General features: G+C 34.9%; 2 protein-coding genes across 2 annotated transcripts; both read left to right on the top strand.

Moving 5' to 3' along the window:
* The first annotated feature begins 1,609 nt into the window (after positions 1-1,609).
* Positions 1,610-2,575, top strand: LOC113048145 (uncharacterized). The gene has a single exon (XM_026209712.1). It carries the CDS (start codon positions 1,610-1,612, stop codon positions 2,555-2,557), a length of 948 nt encoding a protein of 315 aa, XP_026065497.1. The 3' UTR covers positions 2,558-2,575.
* A 9,758-nt stretch (positions 2,576-12,333) lies between these two features.
* LOC113047743 (plexin-C1-like) lies at positions 12,334-26,384 on the top strand. Its single transcript, XM_026209025.1, has 15 exons — positions 12,334-13,312; positions 13,467-13,592; positions 14,893-15,027; positions 15,815-15,915; positions 16,094-16,205; positions 16,301-16,460; positions 18,197-18,308; positions 18,430-18,523; positions 18,683-18,721; positions 19,080-19,213; positions 19,296-19,475; positions 21,573-21,684; positions 22,000-22,170; positions 22,330-22,491; positions 26,355-26,384. Exons 1-15 carry the CDS (start codon positions 12,404-12,406, stop codon positions 26,382-26,384), a joined length of 2,577 nt encoding a protein of 858 aa, XP_026064810.1. The 5' UTR covers positions 12,334-12,403.
* Positions 26,385-27,253: the final 869 nt, after the last annotated feature.

Below are 27,253 nucleotides of genomic sequence, written 5' to 3'. Positions count from 1 at the left end.
CAAGCACATTAACATCCACCAAAACATAAACACATATTCAATGCAAAACACAGTAAAAACAGTATTTACTATGAAAATCGTGAAAACGGTTTCATTGGGCGCACGTGCGTGGCCCTAAGTTAACTTCCAGTCTGTGTTGTGTGTATCGGTCTAGCTAACGGTGCTGTCTACAAACACAGTTAAAGTTAAGGTGATGAGTAGACATTTATTTATTTGTGGAGACTAAGATAACTCTATGAAGCCCGTATTTATAATACATTATAAGGGTATACTTAGGACATTATGATGAATGCATAACGCATTATAAAAAACCTTATAATATGTTATCAACTATTGTTATCAACAACAATTATGATACATCATAATAATTAATTATTTATAACTTATAACTTAATTAAGTTTAAGAGTATGATTGTTTATAACACACAATGAACACCATATTAAATCTACTTAATTTACAATAAAATGGACTGTGTCATATCTTGACATTGTTTATTTAAAATCTGCAGAGTATCTTACTACATCTTGTGAGTGGTTAGATGTTGAGTGTTATTTGAGTGTTTCTGTTGAGCTAATATTGATTAATTGATGTGAACTTAATACTCCAACTGAAATCACAGTTGTATTATTATATATTGACATTTATGTTGTATCCTTTCAAAAGGTACACCTATGTACCTTATTTGCCTCTAACGGATACTGATACCTTAAATGCACATATAGTATTAGTACAGAAAGTGTACAAATTAGTTACTAAGTGGTACATATTAGTACTTTCTGAAAGGGTACCACCCCAGTGACAGCTTTTGTACCTTTCTTTTCTGAGAGTGAAGAGCAGAGCTTGTGGTTTCTGCAATGGTTATAAAATGATGTTACTTAATGCATCATTCAAAGAACTTGGGTTTGCTCAGTGACAAGTTATTTGCATTTGTAGCATGACATTTGTTCTGTTAGATACGCATGTTAATGTTTAACTAACTTTTTTTTAATTAATAGATTTTTAAACTGCCACTTCCTCTACAAAGTTTACACTGTTCATGTTCAGCCATTGGCCCATCCTCCAAAGGACACTGATGTGCAATAGACAACCACAACCAGAGCATAAGCTTCACTCTTCACCACAAATCATAACCAAAAGGCAGACATCTACATGCATAAATACTGAACCTTTAATTCGAACGCTTATATAGCATTTCCAAGTAAAACAAAACATATTTGGCCATTAGCCTATACAGTATGTTTAGGCCACTGGAAAAACTGTGATAAAACACAAAAATAGGCCTATTGTGTTTAATTGTTGCTTTACAAACCTCTATCTTCATTGGTTAATTTATAATGTTTAGGCTTGCTTTTAAATATGCAGATAAATGCAAAACACATAACAAGCATCATTTTTTTTTCATGCATTTAAGTAAACTTTCAAATGATTTGAATAAACGTTCAACTCAGTACCCACAGCACTCAAACTTTTGTCAGTAGTTTTTATACCCCTGCCCTCATTTTAACCATGTTACTTTCACTTCCATCCACTTCACCCGTGGATGCACCTGAGAATAGTTGATCTCTGTGACAAGATCTCATCAATTCAGCTGCTCACCAGATATGCAAGATGAGAGGATACTTACTTGGAACACTTCTACTTTTGAAATATTGCATTTCCGGTGAAATGGTGAACTTTGATTCAGACATCAAGGATTTTGTAGTTGGTAACAGTAAGTTATTTGTTCTTACTGATCATCGACTACATCAGTTGAGCCACAATCTTTATGAAGAAAACAGGAAAGACATCACTAAAGCCTCTGAACACAACAGAGTCAACATTTTGGTGCCTTTTGGCGCCAACAGCACCTTGATAACGTGTGGGACATTTAACAATGGATATTGTGAGGTTCTTGATATAAATGATATCACGAAAAGTATTTACTATGAAAGTGATCTACTGATAGGACCTCGACAAGATGAGAAATCTGTTGCCTTCATAACCGGTACAAGTAGCAGTAGGTACCTTTTGGTTGGGAAAAAAGATGACGATGCAAATCCTCAAGATACCAGGTATTCTGTTGTTAGCTTGTGGAACACTTTAGACTCTCAATTTGGTGGGATTTTCTCAAGAATAGCTGAAGGATCAGATGCCATGATTCAAAGCACTGTGAGAGATGTGGAGTTTGTTGATGGATTCCAGAGAGATTCACCCTCAGAATCTTACTTATTTCTCAACACAAAGACTGACTCCGAGAGGAAAGTGCTCGTCCTGTGGATGAACAGCTCTAAAGGAAGAAAGACAGAAATCATCAAATCCCTACAGGCTTCAAGGATACGATGCTGCAGTGATAAAGCTCGTCCAGTGCTTGTCGCCAGCACCGTTATTCCCTCAGTGAACAGAGTTATTTGGGCAGGTGTGTTCAGTGCACAGAATCAGCAGGATCCGGAGAACAGCGCGCTGGCTCTGTACGACATCAGTCATGTTAAAGGACGAGTGAAGGGCTTCTGTGTTATTGGTGAAAAGCCATGTGGCTCTGAGGTTGGATATTATTTTGTCATATTGAGTTATGGATAATATTTTCAATAGAATACATGTTGCATGATAAAGGTAATTGTACTGTTCACTGAAGTCATATAAAGTTTCAGTTTGTTGTTTGTGTTTCAGAGTGATACTGAACTTCAGCCGCTCTCTGTGGTGTTCAAGTACAGTTCAATGTCAGCAGTGGCAGCAGTTAGAAGTGGATCCTGGATTGTGCTGTTCATAGGAACCAGTGATGGTCAACTCATAAAGGTCTGCTTCACTTCTGTCCCACACATGTCTTTATTTTCACTATTCTCAGGGAGTTTTTAATTCTAAATACCTGGACGATAGTGGACATCTCCACTTACAAATAAACCTCTAAGCAGACATAATTTATGATTTATATTTCTGTTTGTTTGTCTAGCTTGTGTTGGATGAGAAATTCAGTCCAGGCTGTCCAACAGTGCTGTTCAAATCTGATGATGAGCGAGCAGTGTTTCCCAGAATGCACTTTGATCCAGTAGATTTCAAATATATCTACATTGCTCTGAAGAAACAGGTGAGGATTAAAATGTCAATAAAAGTGATACTTAGTTTTGAAAATAAATTAGCCATGAGTTTAGAATATGCTGGAGATGTAGGGGACATGTCAATCACACTTTTAATAAAACCTAAAACCAGCCACATAAAAAACAACTTTGAACTTTGAATTTACTGTCTGAAATTGTATACTGTGTTCAGTTGTTCTGGCTGCAAACCAAAAAAGCATAATAAAAATGTTATAAAGAGCTTGAAAAAGTCATTATATATAGGTCTCCTTACCGTGACATGTTTGTCAGCTCAGTTCCATTGCATATCTTGGTAACACTTTACAATCAGGTTCATTAGTTAAAGGCGAAATAGAACATTATTTTGTGTATTTGCTGTAATGCAATGTGTGTGTTTATGTGGTTTAAGATTCAGAAAACATAAAACATATTATTTCTCTACATCCCTGCCTTTCTGAAACGCATAGACAAAGCATTTTGTTGTTAAAAGCGAGGTGTTTGCTGATTGGCCAACTATCCAGTGTGTCGTGATTGGCCGAATGCCTCAAGCGTTTGACGGAAATGCTATGCCCTTCACCATACTGAGATCCCATGTGCCCCAGCACAATGAAACGAACAATAAAACCCATTACAAAGGAGGGAATTGTTGCATCCAGTAGGGGACATAATTACTGATTATTATGACTTATACTGTCTTTTTACATGTTGTGTTGAGTATCACGCTGCATAAACATAAAACCATTTCTGCATTTGTTGAAAGACAAACAACAAGCTCATTGATCTTACTTAATGTGAACACTTACTAATGCGTTATTAGAATCAAATGTTGCACTTGTTAACATTAGTTAAAGCACTGTGAATTAACATGGACTAACAATGAACGACTGTATTTTCATTAACAAATATTAATATGTACTGTAATAAATGTACTGTTCATTGTTTGTTCATGTTAGTGAATACATTAACTAACATCGACTAATGGAACCTGACCCATATCTTTTTTGTAATAAAGTGATTTGAGATTTTTTTTCATTTATTTCCCAAACAATGGACTGTTGTCACGCTACTGTGCTGGAAGGAAAACTTAGTCGATAATAACAGGGAGAGTCTTTATTAATCCAACATAGGGGTATATCTACCATGGAACACAGGAGGAAGACACACATACTGATTTGTTTGTATACCCAACCAAACTGAACTGAAAGGACATTGATTATAAAGACAGGATAATGAAGGGCAGACAGGTGCATGTAATTACTAAAGTAATGGGGACATAGAGAAACTAGACACACTTGGAATTAAATTAACAAACCAGGAGAGACAGAAACTGGGTCACAGGGGCAAAAACAAACATAATAAGTGACAACTATAGAATTTAATAAAATAGAATAGAAATAGAATAGAATAGAATATAACATATTTACGTGTGGAAGTCTTACAATATTTGCTTAAATTAATAATAAAAGCCTCTTGACAAAAAGCTGGCTTCAAAGAATGACTCTAAAATAATTGTGTCTCTTTCCGCTCATGTTTCTTGTAAACTGTAGTTAAGAAGAGTGTCTGTGGTTTCGTGTGCTAAATACATCACTCTGAAAGACTGCAGAGCTGCTCTGGATCCTCTCTGTGGCTGGTGTGTGAACACACACAGGTCAGTCTGTCTTTATCACATGATTTTTCACACAAGATCTTTTCTACATCTAAAGTAATATGCTTAATTGTAGAACAGTATGTTATCTTCTCATCATCTATATGGACAAGATGAGCAGTGTGCAACAGTTCTGTAGTGATATACTGGCTGATCCTGTTTTTATTTAGATGTTCTCCTCGAGATGAATGTTCAAATACTTCATGGGTGTCCATCCCAAAAAACTCTCTCCAGACACGGCTGTTTTCTTTTCAGATAGCAGAGAATTCTTCTAGAAAGGTACTGTAGACATCAAAATCAAGTATTTTCATAGTCATCATTTAGAAAATGTTTATTACTACTCTACTCTTTACCAGCCATTGCCCTCTTCTACACAGATTACTCTACATCTTTCCTTGAGTCTGGAGAGCACAGGAAATCCTGCCTTCTCATGTACCTTCAACACAGGAACCATGAACCTTTGTGACGGGTCTGATCCACCTGCAGTTTTCCCAAACTGCTCCTGTAGTTTTTCTGACCAGATTCTATACACTGGAGGTTTGTTCTCCTTTAAAGAAGTCATATATGTGCTATTATACAATTAATTTATGTAGTCAAGAGTATGTTTGTTCATAATCATAAACATGTTGGTAATCTGTTCAGGTTTAAGAGTCTCTGCTACAGTTACTATTGAGGATCAGAAGATCACAGATACACTGACGCTGAGGAACTGCTCTGGTATCAAAGATAATTCACCAAATTCTTCTTACACAAAGTGAGAAAATTAAATGCAGTGAGAAAAATATCACAGTTCATAAATGATAACACAGAGTTTATCTTTTATATTAACACATCATATGTTCACTTATGCAGGTGTGTGCAGTGTGTCTCATCTGGGTGTCACTGGTCCTCTTCCTTCAAGCGTTGTGATGGGACACATGGAAGTGGGCCGCAGTTAGACACACAGGTGAGACATTGTGTAACCAATTCACTTCATAACTTTCATAGTTTTCAAATTTCAAGTGTTAATATTATATGAATGCATAGCTGAAATAGCATTGTGTAAGCTGAAGTGAATACAGGAAGTAAATGCAACACTCAGAGTTCTCTCTCTTTCCAATTTTTTTAGGATGCATGTAAAGATCTACTGGTGGTATGAAACTTTACTTATAAACAGTTTTTTTTTTTTTTCAGCAGCAGGTACACCATATTTACCATACATTTTAAATTATGAATAATACATTATTCATCAGTAATTAATATTTTATTAATGTATATTTATATTTACATGTTATTATTATTAAGTACCTTTCAACTTCTATTGTTCATTGAAATACAATTTTGTTCTGCTTTATGGCCTTTCTTTACTGAATTATTATTTTTTTATTTTTTTATTTGTAGAAGCCGGAGATTCTGTCTCTGAAGCCGAACAAGGTTTCTTTCCATGGCAGAAACAATGTTTTACTAAGAGGAAAGAACCTGGAATCTGTTACTAAAATCCGTATTCAAGGGGATCTGGAGTGCATTCCTAAAGAGTGAGACTCTGTGTTTGTTTAGTGGTGTATATATGAATGTGTGCAGATTCAGATAAATCATACTGTATATCTCTTCCTTCAGATCTCCAGTGTTTGATCGCTCCAGTGACACGTTAAGGTTCCACATTCCTCCCAGTGGAACTAAAGGAACAGTGAAAGTGTGTGTTGTTACTCCTGACGACCGTTGTCATGGTAACAGCATCATCACTTACAGTTCTCAGCCCAGCTGCACTGGAATACAGCCCACAGTCAGCTGGAGCAGGTCAGACCATTTCAGAATAACTTGCTAATAGTAGTGAATCTTATGTCACTCTAACTATTTTAGTAATAAAATTTGCAAGAATGCTGTTTCTGTTTTTCATCTCTTCTAATGTGTTGAAAAAAAAAAATAGCAACACATTAGAACAGATGAAAAACAGATAGATGGCATTTCCATTACAAGGGCTAACCTTAGTCTAGTCTTGCTTAAAGTTTACAACAAACAGTTTCCTGACAGCCAGGCCATTCTTAATATTTATGGCAGGTTTCACTTTTATTGGTTGTGGAAATGTTGTGTTGTGTGTCTGTGTGTTTGTGAAACTCATATGCACAAAAGCGAGTGGTTAGAATTAAAGCTTTAATTATGTACTTTATCATTGCTTCATATCATGTATCACTGGCTGAAATCGTTTTTAATCTCTTCATTCAGTGGTGGAAGGAAGATTCATGTTCAGGGGAGCAATCTGGAATTAGTGGAGTCAGTTACTGTACTTCCCTCTAATAAAGTGATGAAAACACAATACAACACAAGCTCAGGGGTAAGATGTGTTATTACTCCTGCTTTATCTGACGCAGATGTCAGCTGTTTATAACTTGAGTCTTCAAAAAGCCCATATTCACACATGTAGTGCATGAGGTTACTTTATGTTCCTTGATGTTCCCTTATGTTAGTAAATGATGACAACCACAGTGTGAAGTCACAATGAAGAGGAAGAGAAAATGAGCTGTGTTGTCAGCTCAGATTTTAACAAAAGCTTAAAAGTTAGAGAGGATGAGAAATAATGCAGAGAATTTTTTTTTTCAATGTGTGTTTAAGTGCATTGGTTTAGGAGTGCAGGTGGTTAAGAAGCAGTGCACATGGGAAGGGCTTGAATGAAGCCCGTTTGGCTCTATATTAAAAAAAATATTAGAGGCTATTACACCAAAAGATCATTACATTAAATGACCCTGAGCTCTTGTCATGTGTACCACTTCTTTGTTTTGAAGTGCTGCTCATTTTATTTAGAAATGTTAAAATGGAGTTGCCATTGCCCTTATGTCTCATGGTCCACCATTTGAATATGCCAGCTAACTGTGGTTGTGTTTTTATTTATGTTTTATCATGAGTATAGTTACCCTGAAGGTAACGTATGTACTTGTTTCCTGAACCACATGTTTGTGGCTATATATTTATATATATATATATATATATATATATATATATATATATATATATATATATATTAAATGCAGACAAAACAAGGCAATGATGTTTGGTATCATAATCAGTTAACCAGAGTAGCCAAGGCAAGCTGAGTGATGTTATCAAGTACAGTGCTGTTCCATTCAATGAGAGATAACTGCAGGTTTGGTGAATGCTACAACAGGACAAACAGTGTCAACTTCTATAAACATCTGTTTGGCCATTATCTTTTTAATGCATCATAATGCAAAATAAATATGAACTCTTTGCATAAAGACTAACAGCTGGCATATCAACATGCTACTTCTCTATACTTCTAAAAATTCAAAAGAGTGTGAACAGGTATACACACTCAAAAGAGTGTACTACACACTCAAAAGTGTGTACTTTTTCTTGACCAAAAGAGGGCATATATTAAAGGTGTATATAGTAGGTTATAAGGAGGTACATTGAGAAGCATTAGAGACATAATTTCACTGTCTCTCTTTCTCAGGATGTGTGGTTTCACTCCCATCCTCATGATGGCCAGGGTCTGTTTAGTTTGCTGTTAAATGTCCAGAACTCTGCAGTGGACTGTGTGGATTATTTTCTCTACAAGCCTGATCCAGATTTCACAGAATTCACCACATTACAGCTGGCCAATGATCTACAGGTGAACATTCAGGTAAAAAACTTCTTCAGAAGAGCAAGATCTTTTGCCTAGAATTCGAGCTGGCAACTGTGCATTGATGGGACTAACTATTCTTTTGGGACTCTGTTTCTCAGAAAAAGGTAGATATGTTGAATTTGAGTATGAATGAGGTGATTGTGACGGGTCTACAGGGAGATCAGCAGTATCCATGTGTTTTGGAGACGATTGAGTCCAATGTCATCATCTGTAAGATTAAAAGAGAATCAGGACACGTCCGAACAGTGGACTCACTCACTGTGAGTATGTGTTTCGGGTATTTTCAATTGTTCCTTGGATTTTTAAAGTAAATTTCGACTTGATAACACTGCTGTGTTAAGTTTAATATAAATCTTTTGTAAACTTAAGTTAGATTTACATAAAGATGAAAAGAAACTTCTTTCATTGTCATTTCAGATCACGGTTGGGAATTATGTTCTCGGGATGAGTAATACAAAGAATCTGTTCTGCCTCAGTCCACACAATACACCTGGCCATATATAAAGGAAAAATTATGCTCAACATCTTTCTGGGAAAAGAAAAAATTTAAAAACTTTTTTATACCAAAGACTATAGACATCTATAAAAATAATTATTATTGTATAAGTTGTTTTAAATGTATATTTCAGCTTTAACTGATACAAAGTTTTATTTTATGTTCCCTGTAATTCATAAAGAATATGATATAATGCTGTTTACATAATTAGGCTATAATATAGGCTATAATATAATAGTGTATAAATAAGAGATGGACTGTCAAACATCTCCTGTCAGAGTCAATCTGTGTCTGAACAGCAGGTGGCGCTATCTACTCATTTATTATACACTGTAGAAACAGGACAGGTCTGTTATTTAGTATTGCAATACAATTATTCTGATATCGAAAACACTGATTTTATTTTATTTTTCATCGTACACCTAAATTATTTTGCTGTTATTTATTTAATAGAAAATACAGCTAACACTGTGATAAAATATGTTATTTCAAGTCCATAAAACTCATTCTTCTTGACTGCTTTAAATGTTTTAATTAACCGAGTAACCACTTGTTATTTTAAATAGGGCTAGCCTACGTAGGTGAAAACAATATACAATTAAACGTGTTACAGTATGTGCAGGGCTTGACATTAACTTATATGAATGTTTTTTTTTTTACTTGCACTGTAAGACCTTACCAGGTTCTTTTACAGTAAAATACTGGCAACACTGTTGCCAGCTAATTGCTGTAATGAATCTTTAACAGTAACTAACTGGCAAGTGTTGCTAGTATTTTACTGTAACTGAACCATTACGGTGACTAACTGGCAACAGTGTTGCCAGTTATATACTGTAAATAAAGAATTACAGTGAATAACTGGCTGGAGTGTTGGCAGTTATTTACTGTAATTACACGAAACCACTCAGTATAATACTGCATATAAATTTACTGTATATAATATTTGAGTAACACCAGAATGACAATATTTTTATTTTTTAAAAGAGAATGCATATAAAATGTTCATATAAATATATTTTATTAATTTGGGAAAAACAAATACATAAAATGAAATATATCACAAATTAAACAAATCAGAACATATACTAAAATGAAAAAAAAACACAAAAACAACCACATTATCTATAGAATCGGCTAAATAACATCTTACAACATCAGTAAAAATTATAAACAAAATACAAGTATTCTTATTTCCTTAACAATATAATAACAAAAGTAAAATAAACAACAACGCCAGTGTATTTTAGTACCTTAATTAATCAAGCATATTTTCAATAAAAGCAAATTAATGAATCAATATTAACAATAAAATTATAACAGAATAGAAAATAATGTTTTCTTCCTTTACAGTATAACACACACACACAAAATATGTAGTGACAAAATATCAACAAAAATTTAATTAACAGTTTATGTCTTTATAATGAAAGTCGTATATTAAAAGAAATATTGCTTTTGCTTACTTAATTACATGTTTTCTATTCAAATTCGGTAAGGTTCTGCAAAAATGTATGGACATGTGGATTCACATTTTGAACCTTTCTTTTAACTGTAGACCCAGTTTTGCGGCTGAAAAAAAAAAAGAAAATATATATACATACCTTTATTATGAGAACCATGTACAACAACAAATACATATTGGCAAAAAAAGATATTCCTTAAATAAAACCATGATTGGAAATAATGATTTTTAACACTTACCTTTGAATAAGCTCAAGTGTGACACTGGCTGACTCCTGGTACTCAATATTAAAAAAAATAAAGCAACCAAAAAGCTCAGAGAGTGCTGCAGCAAAATCCAGCTTCTCTTCAATGCAATGTGTCACTTTCCCCTCAATGCTGACCATCCACTTGAGGTTAGAAGTTTATCTCCTGAAAAAATGAAAAGTCACCATGAAAACTGCAAAGAAACATAGGTTGTTTACTATATATTTTATGCTTACCAAGCATGATGAGCCTTGGTGTGGCTGGCTCCATTGACATCTTGGTCCCTTTAAAAGGGTTTATTTTAATAGTTTTATTTAATTATTTAAACAAAAATTAGTGCATTAAAGAGAGTGAGCAAAGTGGAAGCACAGCTCTGAAAAATTACAAGCCACAAATGCACACCCTAGGACCTGACAGTGGAAGTTCGCCTGTGGATGCCTATGTATAACTTTATCTTGTTTTTGTGACTGCCTGTGATTTCTGTGCATATGAGACCTAAACGAGGAGAATTTCTTAAATGTACAAGGGCACTTCTGCATTCCACAGGCATATTGAAAATTTGCTCTATGTTGGTGTCTTTTTATATGTGCATAAATAACACTAAGCTGGTGGAAAGGCACATTGCACAGTTTGCATCTGTACACTGTGGCAAATGTTGACTAACCAATTAAATGAATAAATAAAACATTACTAAATAAATAAACAATCTGAGTTGGTAAATTTTTGATCAATTCAATATTTTGCAACACCAAGGGATGTCACTCTAAGTTTTGAGGAGAGGCTCAAAACTCAGCTAACCATATAGCATTCTTGAAACAAAGGAAGTCCAAGAACAAATAATAACAATTTAACTTCACATAAAGTATTCTAGAAACCACACTTATATTTGAACAGTTTACTTACTCCTTGTGTAAGGTTCCATTTTAAGGCTTAAAACATGAAAACGTCACAACTGGTTGACTAACAATGCACGCTGAAAAGTAAACAAATGACTTGACCACCAGGCTGCCTTAAAGAGGCAACACCTTCACTTTTAGGATAAGTCAGTGCGTGTGTATGTGTGTGCTAATGCATATTGCATAAATCCTTGGTTTCTGCCTGAATATGTGTACACTTCACAATATAATGTGACGTAATGCACTCGAGTAGTGTCGGAGGACAGTAATTTACTGATTAATGTTACAGTTGGTACCTGTAATGGGAACATAGAGTAATTTACTGTAATTTATTATTAGAGCTGCATAAATTCTTAAAGATGCTCCTCATATTACAGTAAGATATTGTTCCCAGAAGATACAGCAAAACACTGGCTATATAGCAAGGGTTAACATCGTGCACTCTGCCAAGTAAACGATAACATACTTTGAGGAACAAGTTTGATACAGTACTAATACCCCCCCCCCCCCCCCACACACACACACACACAAAAATAGATAGATAGATAGATAGATAGATAGATAGATAGATAGATAGATAGATAGATAGATAGATAGATAGATAGACAGACAGACAGACAGACAGACAGACAGACAGACAGACAGACAGATAGATATATAGACAGACAGACAGACAGACAGACAGACAGACAGACAGACAGACAGACAGACAGACAGATGGATGGATGGATGGATGGATGGATGGATAGATAGATAGATAGATAGATAGATAGATAGATAGATAGATAGATAGATAGATAGATAGATAGATAGATAGATAGATAGATAGATAGATAGATAGACCGTCTCAACAGATTTGTTGGTGTTGCGCGGAAGTCATCTGCATCCTCGCGGTTTTCACTTCAGTCCACTTCACAAGTGCGCGTGTCTGAGAGAAGTTGATCTCTGTGACAAGATCTCTAAACCTCAGCTGCTCATCAGATAAGATGAGAAGATTACTTGGAATTCTTGTGCTTTTGAAATATTGCATTTGCGATGATGTGCATGACTTCGATGGAGACATCAAGGACTTTGTAGTTGGTAACAGTAAGTTATTTGTTCTTACTGATCATCAACTACATCAGATGAGTCTCGATCTTACTGAGGAGAAGAGCAAAGACATCACTAAAGCAACTGAACACAACAGAGTTAACATTCTGGTGCCTTTTGATGAAAACAGCACCTTGATAACGTGTGGGACATTTAAAGAAGGATATTGTGAGGTTCTTGATATAAATGACATTACAAACAGTATTTACTATGAAAGTAATACACTGATAGGACCTCGACAGGATGAGAAATCTGTTGCCTTCATAGCCGGTACAAGTAGCAGTAGGTACCTTTTGGTTGGGAATAAAGACGACGATGCAAAACCTCAAGATGCCAGGTATTCTGTTGTTACCTTGCTGAGCACTTCACAGTCTCAACCAGGTGGGATTTTCTCAAAAAATGCAGAAGGATCAGATGCCTTCATTGAGAGCACTGTGAGAGATGTGGAGTTTGTTGATGGATTCCAGAGAGTTTCACCCTCAGAATCTTACTTATTTCTCAACACAAAGACTGACTCCGAGAGGAAAGTGGTCGTCCTGTGGATGAACAGCTCTAAAGGAAGCAAGATAGAAATCATCAAATCCCTACAGGCTTCAAGGATACGATGCTGCAGTGATAAAGCTCGTCCAGTGCTCGTCGCCAGCACCGTTATTCCCTCAGTGAACAGAGTTATTTGGGCAGGTGTGTTCAGTGCACAGAATCAGCAGGATCCGGAGAACAGCGCGCTGGCTCTGTACGACATCAGTCATGTTAAAGGACGAGTGAAGGGCTTCTGTCTTATTGGTGAAAATACATGTGGTTCTGAGGTTGGAAACTGCATTCATACACGTTTTTTAAATGAGAACAGCATTTCACCTTACTGAGACTTGAATAACAATTGTAATGAAGTGATGCATGATAAAGGTAATTGTACTGTTCACTAAAGTCATATAAAGATTAATTTTGTTGTTTGTGTTTCAGAATGGTACTGAACTTCAGCCGCTCTCTGTGGTGTTCAAGTACAGCTCAATGTCAGCAGTGGCAGCAGTAAGAAGTGGATCCTGGATTGTGCTGTTCATAGGAACCAGTGATGGTCAACTCATAAAGGTCTCCTTTATATTTTATTTTTCAATAGTTTCTTAGATGCTATCCTCAATATTTGGAAAACACTAAAGCCCCTTTCACACTGCCATTCTGGCAAATACACAGGTAAAGTGTTCCTGCAATTGTTCCAGGGTTAGATCTGGCTTTTGTTCACACAGGGCTCGTCCCGGGTCGAACCCCGCAATGTTACTAGGTCCCCGACCCGGGTTCAATGCAGTAATCAATCCTGGGACGTGGTTGCTTTCGCACAGAAGGCGACCCGGCAATGTTCCGGAAATATTGCGGGTCCGACGTGCAGTGTGAAAGAGGCTTAAGTAGGTTGAATTGTATGCTGGGTTTGTGGGCCCTTATCCATGATGATGAAAAATGGACTCAATTATCATAATAACATTAAAATTATATAACTACTGCAAACACAACACGTGGTTTCTTTTTAAGAGAATGTCATGTGATGTCAGAGAACAAAAACGTTTATTATAGTATAAATAATTATAGGGTAAATAGTGCTTTGTATTTCACAACTACCCATGTATAAACATCTATAAACATTTATTTAGTTGCTATAAAAATCAATGTAAACAAAATTTGTGACAGAGAAATATGCATCATTGAATTGGACATTTACGTGGAAAATATAAATAAATTAAGTGGTAACACTTTACAATACATTGTCATTTGTTAACATCATAATGCATTAACTAACATGAACTAAAAATGAACAATATATTTGTTACAGTAGTTATAATCTTTGTTAATGCTAGTTAATGGAAACAGTTATTCATTGTTCATGTTAGTTCACAGCGCATTAACTAATGTTAACAAATACAACTTCTGATTTTAATAAATGTTAAAATTAAGATTAAATAAGATTAATAAATGCTGTAGAAGTATTGTTCATGCTTAGTTCATGTTATCTAATATAGTTAACTATTTAACAAACAAACCTTATTGTTAAGTATTACCCACTAATTTAAATACGAATATAGAAATATTGAAACATTACTTTTTTTGCATCTTTGTCAGAATTGTTAGATTTTCTTTGCCTCCTAACTTTTAATATTATAAATTTTATTAAAATGATAAGAAATATGCATCGTGAAGTATTGTAAAATACAGTAAGTGTCTTAAATAGCGAAAAAAACATCTATTCACTGACTTTTTTTTTTCTTCATTATTTTGTGTTAATAATGTGTACTTTATATCCCAGCAATGAACATTTTCATGAACAAAATTTCATGAATAAAGCACCACAGTCATAATGATTTGGCTGAACTTCGGATAATGATGCTGTTTGTTTTTCTAGCTTGTGTTGGATGAGAAATTCACAGCAGGCTGTCCAACAGTGCTGTTCAAATCTGATGATGAACGAAAAGTGTTTCCTAGAATGCACTTTGATCCAGTGGATTTCAATCATATCTACATAGCTCTGAAGAAACAGGTGAGGATTAAAACTGTACAGTTAATAAAAAGTGTCAACATTGAATTTGAAAATGAAATTGCTTACTCACTAATAATTGTACTTGAGGCACACTCAGTGAAACTATTCATTCATATACTGAATCTTCAGATCGAGTCCTCAAATCTCAGTGTTTTCACTCAATTTTTCACCCTAGCATTTCTGTTTACAGCTCTTTTTACATATATACTGAATATTCATACAAGCCAAGTCACCTTTATTTCTACACTGTCAGAAAAAAAGGTACAAAAGCTGTCACAGTGGTGGCACCTTTTCAAAAGGTAGATTTAATACCTTTTATCTACTAATATGTACCTTTTAAGTTACCAATATGGACATTTTAGGTGCAAATATGTACTTACTGAAAAGTGACAGCTTTTGTACCTTCTTTTCTGAGAGAATGTGATGATTTATACAGTAGAGACAAATTTAAATTGATAAACTCCTGTGCTTCACTGCACGCTGAACAAGCAAAAGATACAAGATAGTAGTGATTTACATTATCATATCTGTCTGTAGCTTGTTATGTATATGGCTAATGGTTTGATGTTTGTTTATGTGTAGTTACAGTGCAAAAAAACACAATTTTATAAGAGTTAAAATAGTTTTGAAAGAAGTATTTGCTTTAGCAAAAGATGCGTTAAGTTTTGCTTGTTGTGTGCATTTTGTGGTTTTGCGTGTAGAGTTTAGAGAAAATATTATTTATTGTTTTCTTATATTGAAAAGTGAATGCAGTAGTGTTTTTTTCTGCTCATGTTTTTTGATGCAGTTAAGAAGAGTGTCTGTGGTTTCATGTGCTAAATACATCATTCTGAAAGACTGCAGAGCTGCTCTGGATCCTCTCTGCGGCTGGTGTGTGAACACACACAGGTCAGATTGGTATCTTTTGCACGTAAAAAAAAATAAATGTAATATGCTTGGTAAAAAAAAATATATATATATATATATATATATATATATATATATATATATATATATATATATATATATATATATAAATATGCAACCTGGCATAACAGCTCAATATTATATATTTCTGTTTGTCTAGATGCTCCACCAAAGAGGAATGTTTGAAATCTTCATGGATGTCCATCCCAAAAGATTCCCATCAGAAACAGCTAGTTTCTTTTCAGGTTTGGGCAGAGAAATCTTCCAGCAAGGTATTATTATATTAGCTTCAAGTAAAACCATTTTTCATTGCATTGAAAACATATAAGCAATTTCTGCTGACCATTCAGAGCTCACTTCTACACAGATTACTCTATATCTTTCCTTGAGTCTGGAGAGCACAGGAAATCCTGCCTTCTCATGTACCTTCAACACAGGAACCATGAACCTGTGTGACGGGTCTGATCCACCTGCAGTTTTCCCAAACTGCTCCTGTAGTTTTTCTGACCAGCTACTATACACTGGAGGTTGGTTCTCTGTCAGTTCTCAGTTAATTTAATGTGCAATTTCATGACTTAACACACTTAAAGCAACTGAATGTTTTTTTTTACCCACTTTAGTAATTACATGGGATAGCTGTATATGTGCATTTAATTAATTAATTAATTATTTATTTTTATTTTTTTTAATTTTTTTGCTGCCGTAAAGCAATCTGCTCTTTTTACTGAATTTTCTTACCTACTCACAAAACTTACCAACTCCCAGAATAGATGTTTGGGGTGGGGGGGGGGGGGGGTTGACTAACTATAAGAAACAAAAGCCATTTGCCTTAGTAGAAGAAGAAAGAATAAGACAGATATTTCAAGGTAAAAAAAAATGAAAGTTGCTTTAAATACAATTTTAAAAGTGTTTCATGTCACATTAAGTTTCACTTTAAAGTGCTTTTTAAATTATTTGAATAATATTTTGCTGTGCTTTTAAGTACACTTATTTTGAAGTGTAAATAGAAAAAGTGCACTCTCTTAAAGGGATTTTGTTCCAGTTTTCTATTATGTTCTGCCAAAAACATTGATCGTTTTGATTTCTTCATCCTGTTTCTAGTCAATTTAAAATGTCGTCCTACATTCCCAGCACGCTATAAGAAAGTGCCAAATGAAAAAAAAGCTCAATCTTACACAACTCTGACACCACAGCACTCATTAAAACAGACAGAGCAGTTTTTGCCATAGCATTAATAGACAGAGAAACATCATCACACAATAAAGCAGTCATTTGTTTTCTTCTATGTGAGCAAACCACTAACAAGCCCAAATTCTGAAAGAAAGTCACATATTAGTGGACTTTACAACTCTTCTGCTCTTACATTAAAAATAATGTGGATAAAAGGCAGTTGCGAAATAGCAGGAAGAAAGAGTAAATACCCTACAGAGCACTCAGAAATGAGCAATACATATGTATCCTAATCACACTCATGCAAACAGTTCACAACTGAAATGTATCAATAATATTTTTGCAGTTGATTTCTCACTTACACACAAGGACTACTAGCTTTGATTCAGTAATGTGTGTGTGTGTGTGTGTGTCTCTGTATGTGTGTGTGTGCATACGTGTGTGTGCGTGTACGTGTGTGTGTGTGTCTGTATGTTGTAGGGAGGAAATTATTTATAAATTCTGTGACCACAGAGCACATCTACACAACTGTTATTTCCTTTCACTCTCTCAGCAACCATAACCATGGTAGTAAACCTCATGACACGTCTGAAACCAATACATTTTATGATAAAGTTTCAACTTCAAAAACTTTTTGAAGTTTTTTAAGTATCTTCTAAAAGATATCTGCTAAATGCATAAATTATGTTCTCGTAACAAGATTCGGGAGGAGCGCGTCAGATACTTATCTAATCAACACAGGTGGACCACAATCTAGTAATTGATCTCACAGTAGAAATATTGCTGACTTACCTCTATCCATTGACAGTTAATCAGCATCCCTCCTCCACCCCATCTCCTCACTTCGACTTCACTTTATAAATAGACGGGGAAGGGGGGTATAGGTTCGGGCCATTCCCGAGCTCGGAGCCCTTCCTCGGACAGCACGCCAAATACGCATACCATACCTCAGCTAATTAAATGTAAGCGTGAACTCGTGAAATGTGGTATCAATGAGAGTAGTCCTGATCAACCTGTCTGAGTTTATTTTGTAGTAATGACTAACTGTATACAGAAAGCCATGTAATAACATTTTTATTCTGGTTATATTCAGGTTTACCCATTTCGGCTGAAGTGACTGTTGGGGATCAGAAGATCACAGAGATGCTGATGCTGAAAAACTGCCTGAATATCAAAGATAATTCACAGAGTGCTTCTTATACACAGTAAGAAATGCAGAGCCTAAAAGAGTTTTTAAATAAATTATTAATTTTAAAAATGCTGTGAAGTGGTTTAACACATTTCAGGTGTGGGATGAAGTCACGGTATAGCTTTAATTAAATACAGGTGTGTGCAGTGTGTCTCATCTGGGTGTCACTGGTCCTCTTCCTCCAAGCGTTGTGATTGGACACATGGAAGTGGGCTGCAGTTACACACACAGGTGAGACAATGTGTAACCTACATTCTAGTGCTTCAGTATATCTGTATTTGGGAAAAACCTTAATTAACTTATAATAATTCAGTGTTGATAGCTGAATTATCATTGTGTTGACTGAATGAACTCAGGAATGACATGAGCTGCTCTTTCTTTACTCTTTAGGATGAATGTAAATATCTTCTCTCTGAGATGGTCTACAATGTAAGTGTTAGACTGATTATGTGCACGACGTCACAGGATAGGGATGTTGTTTTTACAGTATGTTTCTATTTCAAATGAACATGGCTTTAGAAGAGAGGTTTTTGTTTCCTCATTTGAGAAACTATTTGTCACAATTATCATTCTTTAAAAATGATATATAATATTTTATTCATTCAAATTTACAATATATTTTATCAATGTGTAATACTGATACTACTACTAGTGATACAAATTATATTTATAAATTATATAATCAATTATAACTTTTTATATAGTATGTTTTTAACCTCTGTTATTTTTTTTATATTCAGTTTTTGTTTTTGTTTTGTAACTGAGCACAATCTTTGGTGTTTTGTAGAAGCCAGAGAATCTCTCTCTGGAGCCGAACAAAGTTTCTTTCCATGGCAGAAACAATGTTTTACTAAGAGGAAGGAACCTGGAATCTGTTACTAAAATCCGTATTCAAGGGGATCTGGAGTGCATTCCTAAAGAGTGAGACTCTGTGTTTGTTTAGTGGTGTATATATGAATGTGTGTAGATTCAGATAAATCATACTGTATATCTCTTCTTTCAGATCTCCAGTGTTTGATCGCTCCAGTGACACGTTAAGGTTCCACATTCCTCCCAGTGGAACTAAAGGAACAGTGAAAGTGTGTGTTGTTACTCCTGACGACCGTTGTCATGGTAACAGCATCATCACTTACAGTTCTCAGCCCAGCTGCACTGGAATACAGCCCACAGTCAGCTGGAGCAGGTCAGACCATTTCAGACCGCTGCCTGATCAATTTCCACACACATGCATTTGCTTTTCTATCATTGTTGGGACTTTTTATTGACCTTTTTTCTTTTATTCAATTATAAAAAAAAATAATGATGGAGCATCACCTTCAACTCAACCTTGCCAAGACAGAAGTGCTTGTGGTTTCATCAAACCCATCGTTTCATCACAATTTCACCATCAAGTTAGGCACATCAACCATAACTCCTTCAAAAACAGCCAGAAACCTTGTTATGAGTTATGATTGATGATCAGCTGACTTCCTCAGACCACATTGCTAAAACTGTCCAGTCCTTCAGATTTGCTTTATTCAACATCAAGAAGATCAGACCCTTTCTTTTGGAACATGCTGCACACCTCCTTGTTCAAGCTCTTGTTCTGTCCAGGCTGGACTATTGCAATGCCCTCTTGGCAGGTCTTCCAGCCAGTTTTATCAAACCTTTACAATTAATCCAAAACCACCGACTCTGCACCCCTTTACCTAAATTCATAACTTCAGATTTATATGCCCTCTAGAAGCTTTCGTTCTTCAAGTGAACATCACTTTATACACAAATCTGGCGAAACACGGAAGTAAAGTAGCGCCGCCATTAGTAGCAGAAGTAGCGTTGGTCCCATAGGCGGCTGTAGCAGATGTTAGCTGTACAAAAAGTTTTTTTTTTTTTTTTTTTTTTTTTTTTTTAGTACGTATGCTGTCCAGTGATTCTGGGAAGAGCGTGTTGTGTGGCTGGCTGTTTTAACAACAGCACAAAACTACAGGCCTGGAATAAAACCATTTGTGATATTCACGAACCTTTGTTGCAAATTGACTACCCATGTTTACGGCCATTCGGATTACACAGAGTTTCTGGTCGAGCAGAGGAGTATTTATTGTTAGAATTTCGTAATAAAACTGACAGAATCTGAGAGCTGAGTTTTTTCAATCATAAGTAACCTGCTCTGTCTAGTCTGTAGGTCTCCTTGTCCTCTTGGCTTCGCGATTTTTCTGTGCATGAGAAAATGGAGGTGTGGCGTGAGAGTGTGTGAAAAGCGTCAATTGCATGTGTCTAACATTTTATTGCATTTGTATTAGTTGTTTGAAGAGTAAAAAAAAAAATCTGTGGGTCTTAACGCAATTGCAATCGGCAAGTTGGTCGGACTAAAAGGGGAAAAAAATTATTAATTGGGTCAGGTTAAGAATATTTTTAAGGATGGTCTAATAGTTATTTGAAACTTGTGAACATATTAGCAACACAGCTAGTAATGACAGCGTTCTGTTTTATTGTTGTCATCAATTAATATACTTCTTAATTACATTACATTACAAATTTTTACATTGTTGTCAATAAATTACCTTTATCATTAAGTTTTAGCCACTGCCTGACATCATCTACCCAATGTTCCCTTTCACCAGACATTTTCTTTAATAAGCAGGATCCGCTTTCATTGAAATGTCATTAGAGGGCACCGGCGAGTGTCACACCGCCACACTTCGCAGGCACGCAGTAATGGCGGGAGGCAAGATGGCGGCGCCCATAGAGTTTGCGGCAGATTTGTGTACAGTGCCATCCCAAAGAAGCACAAATTCACTTTCTCAGACTTTTAAATTAAATGTTCCATCCTGGTGGAATGACTTGCCCAGCTCAATCCGAGCAGCTGAGTCCGGAATCGGCTTAAAACCCATCTCTTCCATCTTTATTAACTATTTTGACCCACCTTTTCTTTTCATTTATTATACGATTATAAAAAAAAGACCTCTAACACTAGCTTGCTCTATTCTTTTTCTATTCTGTCTGTTTTCTTTTTATCTATTATATTTTTAAAAGCCCTTGCTTGCTACATGTACTGCGTTTAAGCTAACTGAGACTTGTTATAGCTCTTGTATGTCTTTGCTCTTTTGTTGTTTTTGATTGCTTCCACTGTCTTCATTTGTAAGTCGCTTTGGATAAAAGCATCTGCTAAATGACTTAATGTAATGTAATGTACTGTATTTAATAATATAGGACTAATATTTAATTCCATAAATTACTGATTTGGCCCCTCCCTGATTCTGAAGTGTGCTTTTTGGTCAAATTGTCTTGAATATCTCTTCAGTGGTGGAAGGAAGATTCATCTTCAGGGGAGCAATCTGGAGTTAGTGGAGTCAGTTACTGTACTTCCCTCTAATAAAGTGATGAAAACACAACAATACAACACAAGCTCAGGGGTAAGATGTGTGCTTATTACTACAGCATTACGCTTAAAATTATCTATACCCTAAAGAGGATCCAGTCTAGCAGTTTACAGATTGTATCTGACATATCAACAATCAAACAGAACAGATTCACATGAGCTCTAGTTTGGCAGATTGTCATTACTTTGCTAGTATAATTATTAAATGTACTTAATCCACTTTGGATACTTATTAATTCAAACTAAATATTATTTATTTGATTATTCTATTTACACAGTTTGCATGTAGCGTCACTCTTTAAATGTCACAGTGTATTAGATTGATATTTTCATTGTCTCTCTTTCTCAGGATGTGTGGTTCGTCTCTGTTCCTTATGATGGCAGTGGTCAGTTTAGATTGTTGTTGAATGTTGGGAACTCCACTGTGGACTGTGTGGATTATTTCTCTTATAAATCTAATCCTGAATTCACTGGATTCACCACCGTACAGGTGGCCAATGATCTACAGGTGAACATTCAGGTGAGTTTAGTGATACAGTGAGTTTAGCATCAGTGCACAGTCTGCATGTTGTGGCAAGCGTGGGTATTAAAAACTTCTCAGTAAATATTATTATGTTTCTGAACATCAGCATGTGAAACACACAAACCTCCAAATCATCTTACACTTTCTGTTTCTCAGAAAAAGACAGATATGTTGAATTTGAGTATGAATGAGGTGACTGTGACGGGTCTACAGGGAGATCAGCAGTATCCATGTGTTTTGGAGAAGATTGAGTCCAATGCCATCATCTGTAAGATTAAAGGAGAATCAGGAGCCGTCTCAGCAGTGGACTCACTCACTGTAAGTATGTTTTTATATCTTCTTGCATAGATTATGGGAAGGACAATCTCATAGATTGATTTGATAACTGTCATTAATTCTACTCTGTTAAATTTAATCTTAACACCCAAAATCCAAAATATCATAATCTTGATCATAATCCTGGTCATCCTGAGATGTTTAATGAGCAAGACATTTCTTTCATTGTCATTTCAGATCAAAATTGGGAATTCTTCTATTTCCCTAAGAAAAACAACAAGGAATTGCCTATTTGTCTTGATATTATTTTCTTTCATATTCTTATTAATTTTTCTTATCTTTTGCATTTTGTTATTATTATTTCGGCGTTAACATCCGATCTGTTTTTCCTATTCAATGTCCACTGTAACAGCCACTGATATATATAAATATACACAAGTTTAATTGTGCTGTAAAGTTCTGCTTACTGTAGAGCTGTTCTCCAGACAGCAGGTGGCGCTTTATACTTACATATTATGATATACTGTAAAAACAATGTTCATTGAGGACTGCTCTGTTATATAGCATTGAAGTACAGTTATTTTGTATTAAAAGACTTTGTATCTTTTTCATTGTTCTCTTAGTAATCTGATAATTTTATGTTATCAGTATCCTGTAAAACAACATATAATTAAAGAAACATTTTTCTATGATCATTTCAAAGGCCTATTCAGATTACTACTCTACTTACATGATTTAACTCAGGTATTAATCCTTTTAGGGATATAATTTTAATCATACATTATTGGCATGAATTGGTAATACATTTTATTAGCAAAACAATTCCTATAAACAATATAAATATAATTCTAAATATAATAAATACTGTGTGCAAAAATCGCCGCAGTTCAACAGAGAAAGTGCCCTGAAAGCTCTTTTGTGCTACTTTCTCAGTGCCCACAAAGATTTCAAAATTTCACAAAAAAGAAATATTCCTGATAAAAGAAAACTCAAAACCACTGAAAACGTTTGGTTAAAAGGTCAGTGTGGTTTATAAGCTTATGCTCCTCAAGGCTGAATTTATTTAATCCTAAACACGGTGAAACAGTAATTTCGTCAAATATTATTCAAATTTAAAATAACTGATTTCTATGTTAATATATTTGAAAATGTAATTCATTCCTTGAATCATTTTTCTCAATATGTTTGTGGAAACAGTGATACATTTGTGGAAATTGTGATGCAGAAGTCTTTGATTAACACAAGGCCTAAAGCAGAAGTTTCTTGTTAGCTATGTATATTTTTAAACCTCATACATTAGATGCTTATAAGCTTCTGCTTCTTGTTTTGCCATCATGTCCATTCTTAAACCATGGAAGCCATCCTGTAACTTCCTCTCCTTCGTTGCACAACATTTCTTGCAAAAGAAACATTATTTTCTGACTATATATTCTTTACTAATTGTTTAAGATATTGTTTACCCCTAAATAATACATCGGTATAATTTACTTGCCCTAAAGTTGTTACAAACAAGTATGAATGCTTTCTTCTGTGCAACCTAAAAGAATATATTTCTTAAACACAAACTGTCTATTTGGACCAAACACTGTTTGGTTACTCACATTTTATAAAATATCTTCTTTCCGTGAAAGAAATGAAATGAAATTCATACATGTTTTGGACAATTCGAGGTTGAGCAAATGATGACAGTATTTTCATTTTTGGGTGCACTATCTCTTTAATGTCGGGCCATAGAGATTTTTATTTTTAATTTCCTTGTTTCTTGTCTTGTTCTGTTCTCAATTCTTTTCTAACCTGCAGTTCTCACTTTTAGTAGTGGTTGGACAGTTGGTCTCTAACAGTTTTTGCTAATAACACAATGAGGAAACTAAAGATTAATTATGCTTTGTGGGCAGAATAATGTGATATCTTCTGCTAGAAATGACCAGCAGTCTCTCACAGTTAGACTGGTGTGAACGTTGTGCTTCTGCATTCTGCTTCCTGCAGAGGGTATCAGTTTTGCACAAGGATTCCTCTCACAAAACTGAACTGTCCCTGTATTGTCATGCGAGTAAATGTCATTCATCCAAATGGAGGTATTTGCATCAGAAGATGGTCTAACTCATTGATCAAAATCATATTCTGCTACTTTACAGTAAAAAAAAAGAAAAGTAGTCTTTAAACTGCATAAAGGTATGCAATACTAGTGCATTTATTATGATCTAAAAAATTGCCATTTTAAGTCTATACACTGTAAAAAATTTGGAGTGGGATTTACTTGAAAAAAGCTTGGAAAGTTTTTTCACTCAGAAAAAAATTGTCAAGTAAAAGCCTAAACATAATTATAGTAAATTTAATTGGACATTTAAAGTTACGTTTACTTGGGAATTCCCAGTAAATTTTGTTGACTCTTTCTTTGTAAATTTTACACTGTGTAGCCTAATGCTTATTACTGAAAAAAAGTGTACAAATGTATTTATTTTGCAAATTTTGCACTCATATATTTTAAGTAAAACTCAACCATTGAATTTAATAAAATCTGGGAGTTTATGCAATTTACTTTAACAACCTTAACACTGGTAAATCACCGTGCTATTAAGCATTTGGTTCACTTGCAAACATGCATGTAAGCATGTAGACAGGCTGTTATCATTTAAAGATAATATGCCCACTCAATAAAAGTAATAGCCACCTGAACACAGAGACCTCAATACTTGGTACACCACACACAATGACGGTGAATAGTGTTTGAGTATCAATGGGTCATTTTAAATAGAAAATAAACTCCAGGTGTCACAAAACGGTATGTTACTAAAACAAACAACAACTAACAACTAAAATAAGCAACTAACAACAAAAACAACCATAAACAGTGTACATTTTTAATTATTCATGCCCCATTGCATGATGGGAAATATGGGATCATAACTTTGATATTTACTTAAAGAATCCTTGTAAACATAACAAACAGTTCCAAGTAAAATATACTTATGAGTTTTAACTTTCATTTCTACCTAGGCAGTTCCATTTAAATTTACTTATGTATTTAAGTAAAATAAATAAAAATCTAACCTCAAGTAGCTTATTGAATTAAATATGATATTTTGAAGTAAAAAGACAAAATAGTATTTGTTTGTAAAATTTACTTAACTGATGCTATCTTTATTTACAAGTTCAAAAAATATTTTTTTACAGTGTACAGCATTTTTTTTAAATCGGACTCAATGTTACTAGAGGGATTTCGTATTGGTTGGCGGGAAAGTAACCTATCCTACAGAAAAGAATTCAAAACTGCTAGATCCGATTACTTTTCTTCTCTTTTAGAAGAAAACAAACATAACCCCAGGTATTTATTCAATACAGTGGCTAAATTAAAGCTCCAGTATGCGACTTTTGTAAATGACCACAAGAGGGCGCATTTCCAACAATAACAAAGGCGAAGCTTGATGACGCTACAAAGCAGGTGACGATGGTTTTCACCATAGAAATGTATCTAAATTGGATAAACGAATCATGATCACTGATGAGGTAATTTATTCATTTTTGTATTACCTGTATATCTGATCGTATTATTTTATGTCATCATAATTAATGAACTGTAAGGAATGTGAAATGTTATACTATATTATCCCATTACAACTTACAGCTATTTGTTAAATGATTTGTTGGGTTAATGTTGTGCAGTGTTACGTGTTTATGGTTAATGCCATGTTGTTTAACGTGCTCAAACCAATCATTCTAAAAGTAAATTTGAACAAACATTTGCAAGTAATGACTAAATATATTTTTAACAACACATATCCGATTGTATTTAATTGTACTGCCATAATCTCGGTCACCACACGTGATAAAAATCCTTACCTTAGTACAAAAAGCAATATAACTTTGTTTATAAGTGCTATTTTTGACAGTTGCATGTGTTGCAGGGAAACACAGATACATCCTCACTGGAATGATCAAATCCAGATGAGACCTGGACCATCTTTACTGTAACTATTATGTTACTTGTACAATAACAAAACAAAAAATGTATTTATTACCTGTCTATCAATACTTTCGCGAGAGCAGAGTCTCTGTCAAGTCCAAGATTTTCGCGCAGCTCTCTCCATCTCGTAAACGCCTGGCCGATATTTATCCTGGTTTTATTCCTCCGTTTGTCACACAGTGTCTGCGTGTATCCAAATATGGACGCTTACGTTTAACTGGCACTTCAATACTCGCCAAAGAGTAATCATGATCCATAACAACGACAACCAAACCATACGCACGGCTATAACATAACTACCACTTCCGCATTTGACCATGTGATATTCCGGTGTGGTGGAACATCACATGATCTACACCGGAAAAAAAGTATAGAGCGGACATTGCGTCACTGAGAGGCGACATTTCTTTTCTGGGATGGCCAGTTATTTAAAATCGGAATTTCTCTGAAATAAAAAATCTTTGGAGACTTTTGAGATATTGTAAGTACACAACTGGAGGAAATATATCACACTGTGCAAGTTATTTTCGGAAATTTTATTACAAAATTCCTACATATTGGAGCTTTAATGAAAAATAAAGCCTCAACAAGTGTTGACATTTCCCAACATCACAGCAGTAATGACTTTATGAACTACTTTACTTCTAAAATCGAAACTATTAGAGATAAAATTGTAACCATTCAGCCGTCAGCTACAGTATCGCATCAGACAGTGCACTATAGACCCCCTGAGGAACAGTTGCACTCATTCTCTACCATAGGAGAGGAAGAATTGTGTAAACTTATTTAATCATTTAAACCAACAACATGTATACCCCATACCATCTAAGCTCCTAAAAA

The sequence above is a fragment of the Carassius auratus genome, chromosome 29 (genome assembly GCF_003368295.1).
Source record: "Carassius auratus strain Wakin chromosome 29, ASM336829v1, whole genome shotgun sequence".
Classification (NCBI taxonomy): Eukaryota; Metazoa; Chordata; class Actinopteri; order Cypriniformes; family Cyprinidae; genus Carassius; species Carassius auratus.
This window is presented reverse-complemented; position numbering and strand designations above follow the sequence as displayed.

Excerpts from the sequence above, each read along its gene's own strand:
- LOC113048145 (XM_026209712.1), top strand. The coding sequence starts at position 1,610 with ATGAGAGGATACTTACTTGGAACACTTCTACTTTTGAAATATTGCATT.
- LOC113047743 (XM_026209025.1), top strand. The coding sequence starts at position 12,404 with ATGAGAAGATTACTTGGAATTCTTGTGCTTTTGAAATATTGCATTTGC. Across the intron at positions 16,461-18,196 it reads CCAGCTACTATACACTGGAG|GTTTACCCATTTCGGCTGAA; the intron begins GTTGGTTCTCTG and ends GGTTATATTCAG. Across the intron at positions 22,492-26,354 it reads CAGCAGTGGACTCACTCACT|GGAAACACAGATACATCCTC; the intron begins GTAAGTATGTTT and ends CATGTGTTGCAG.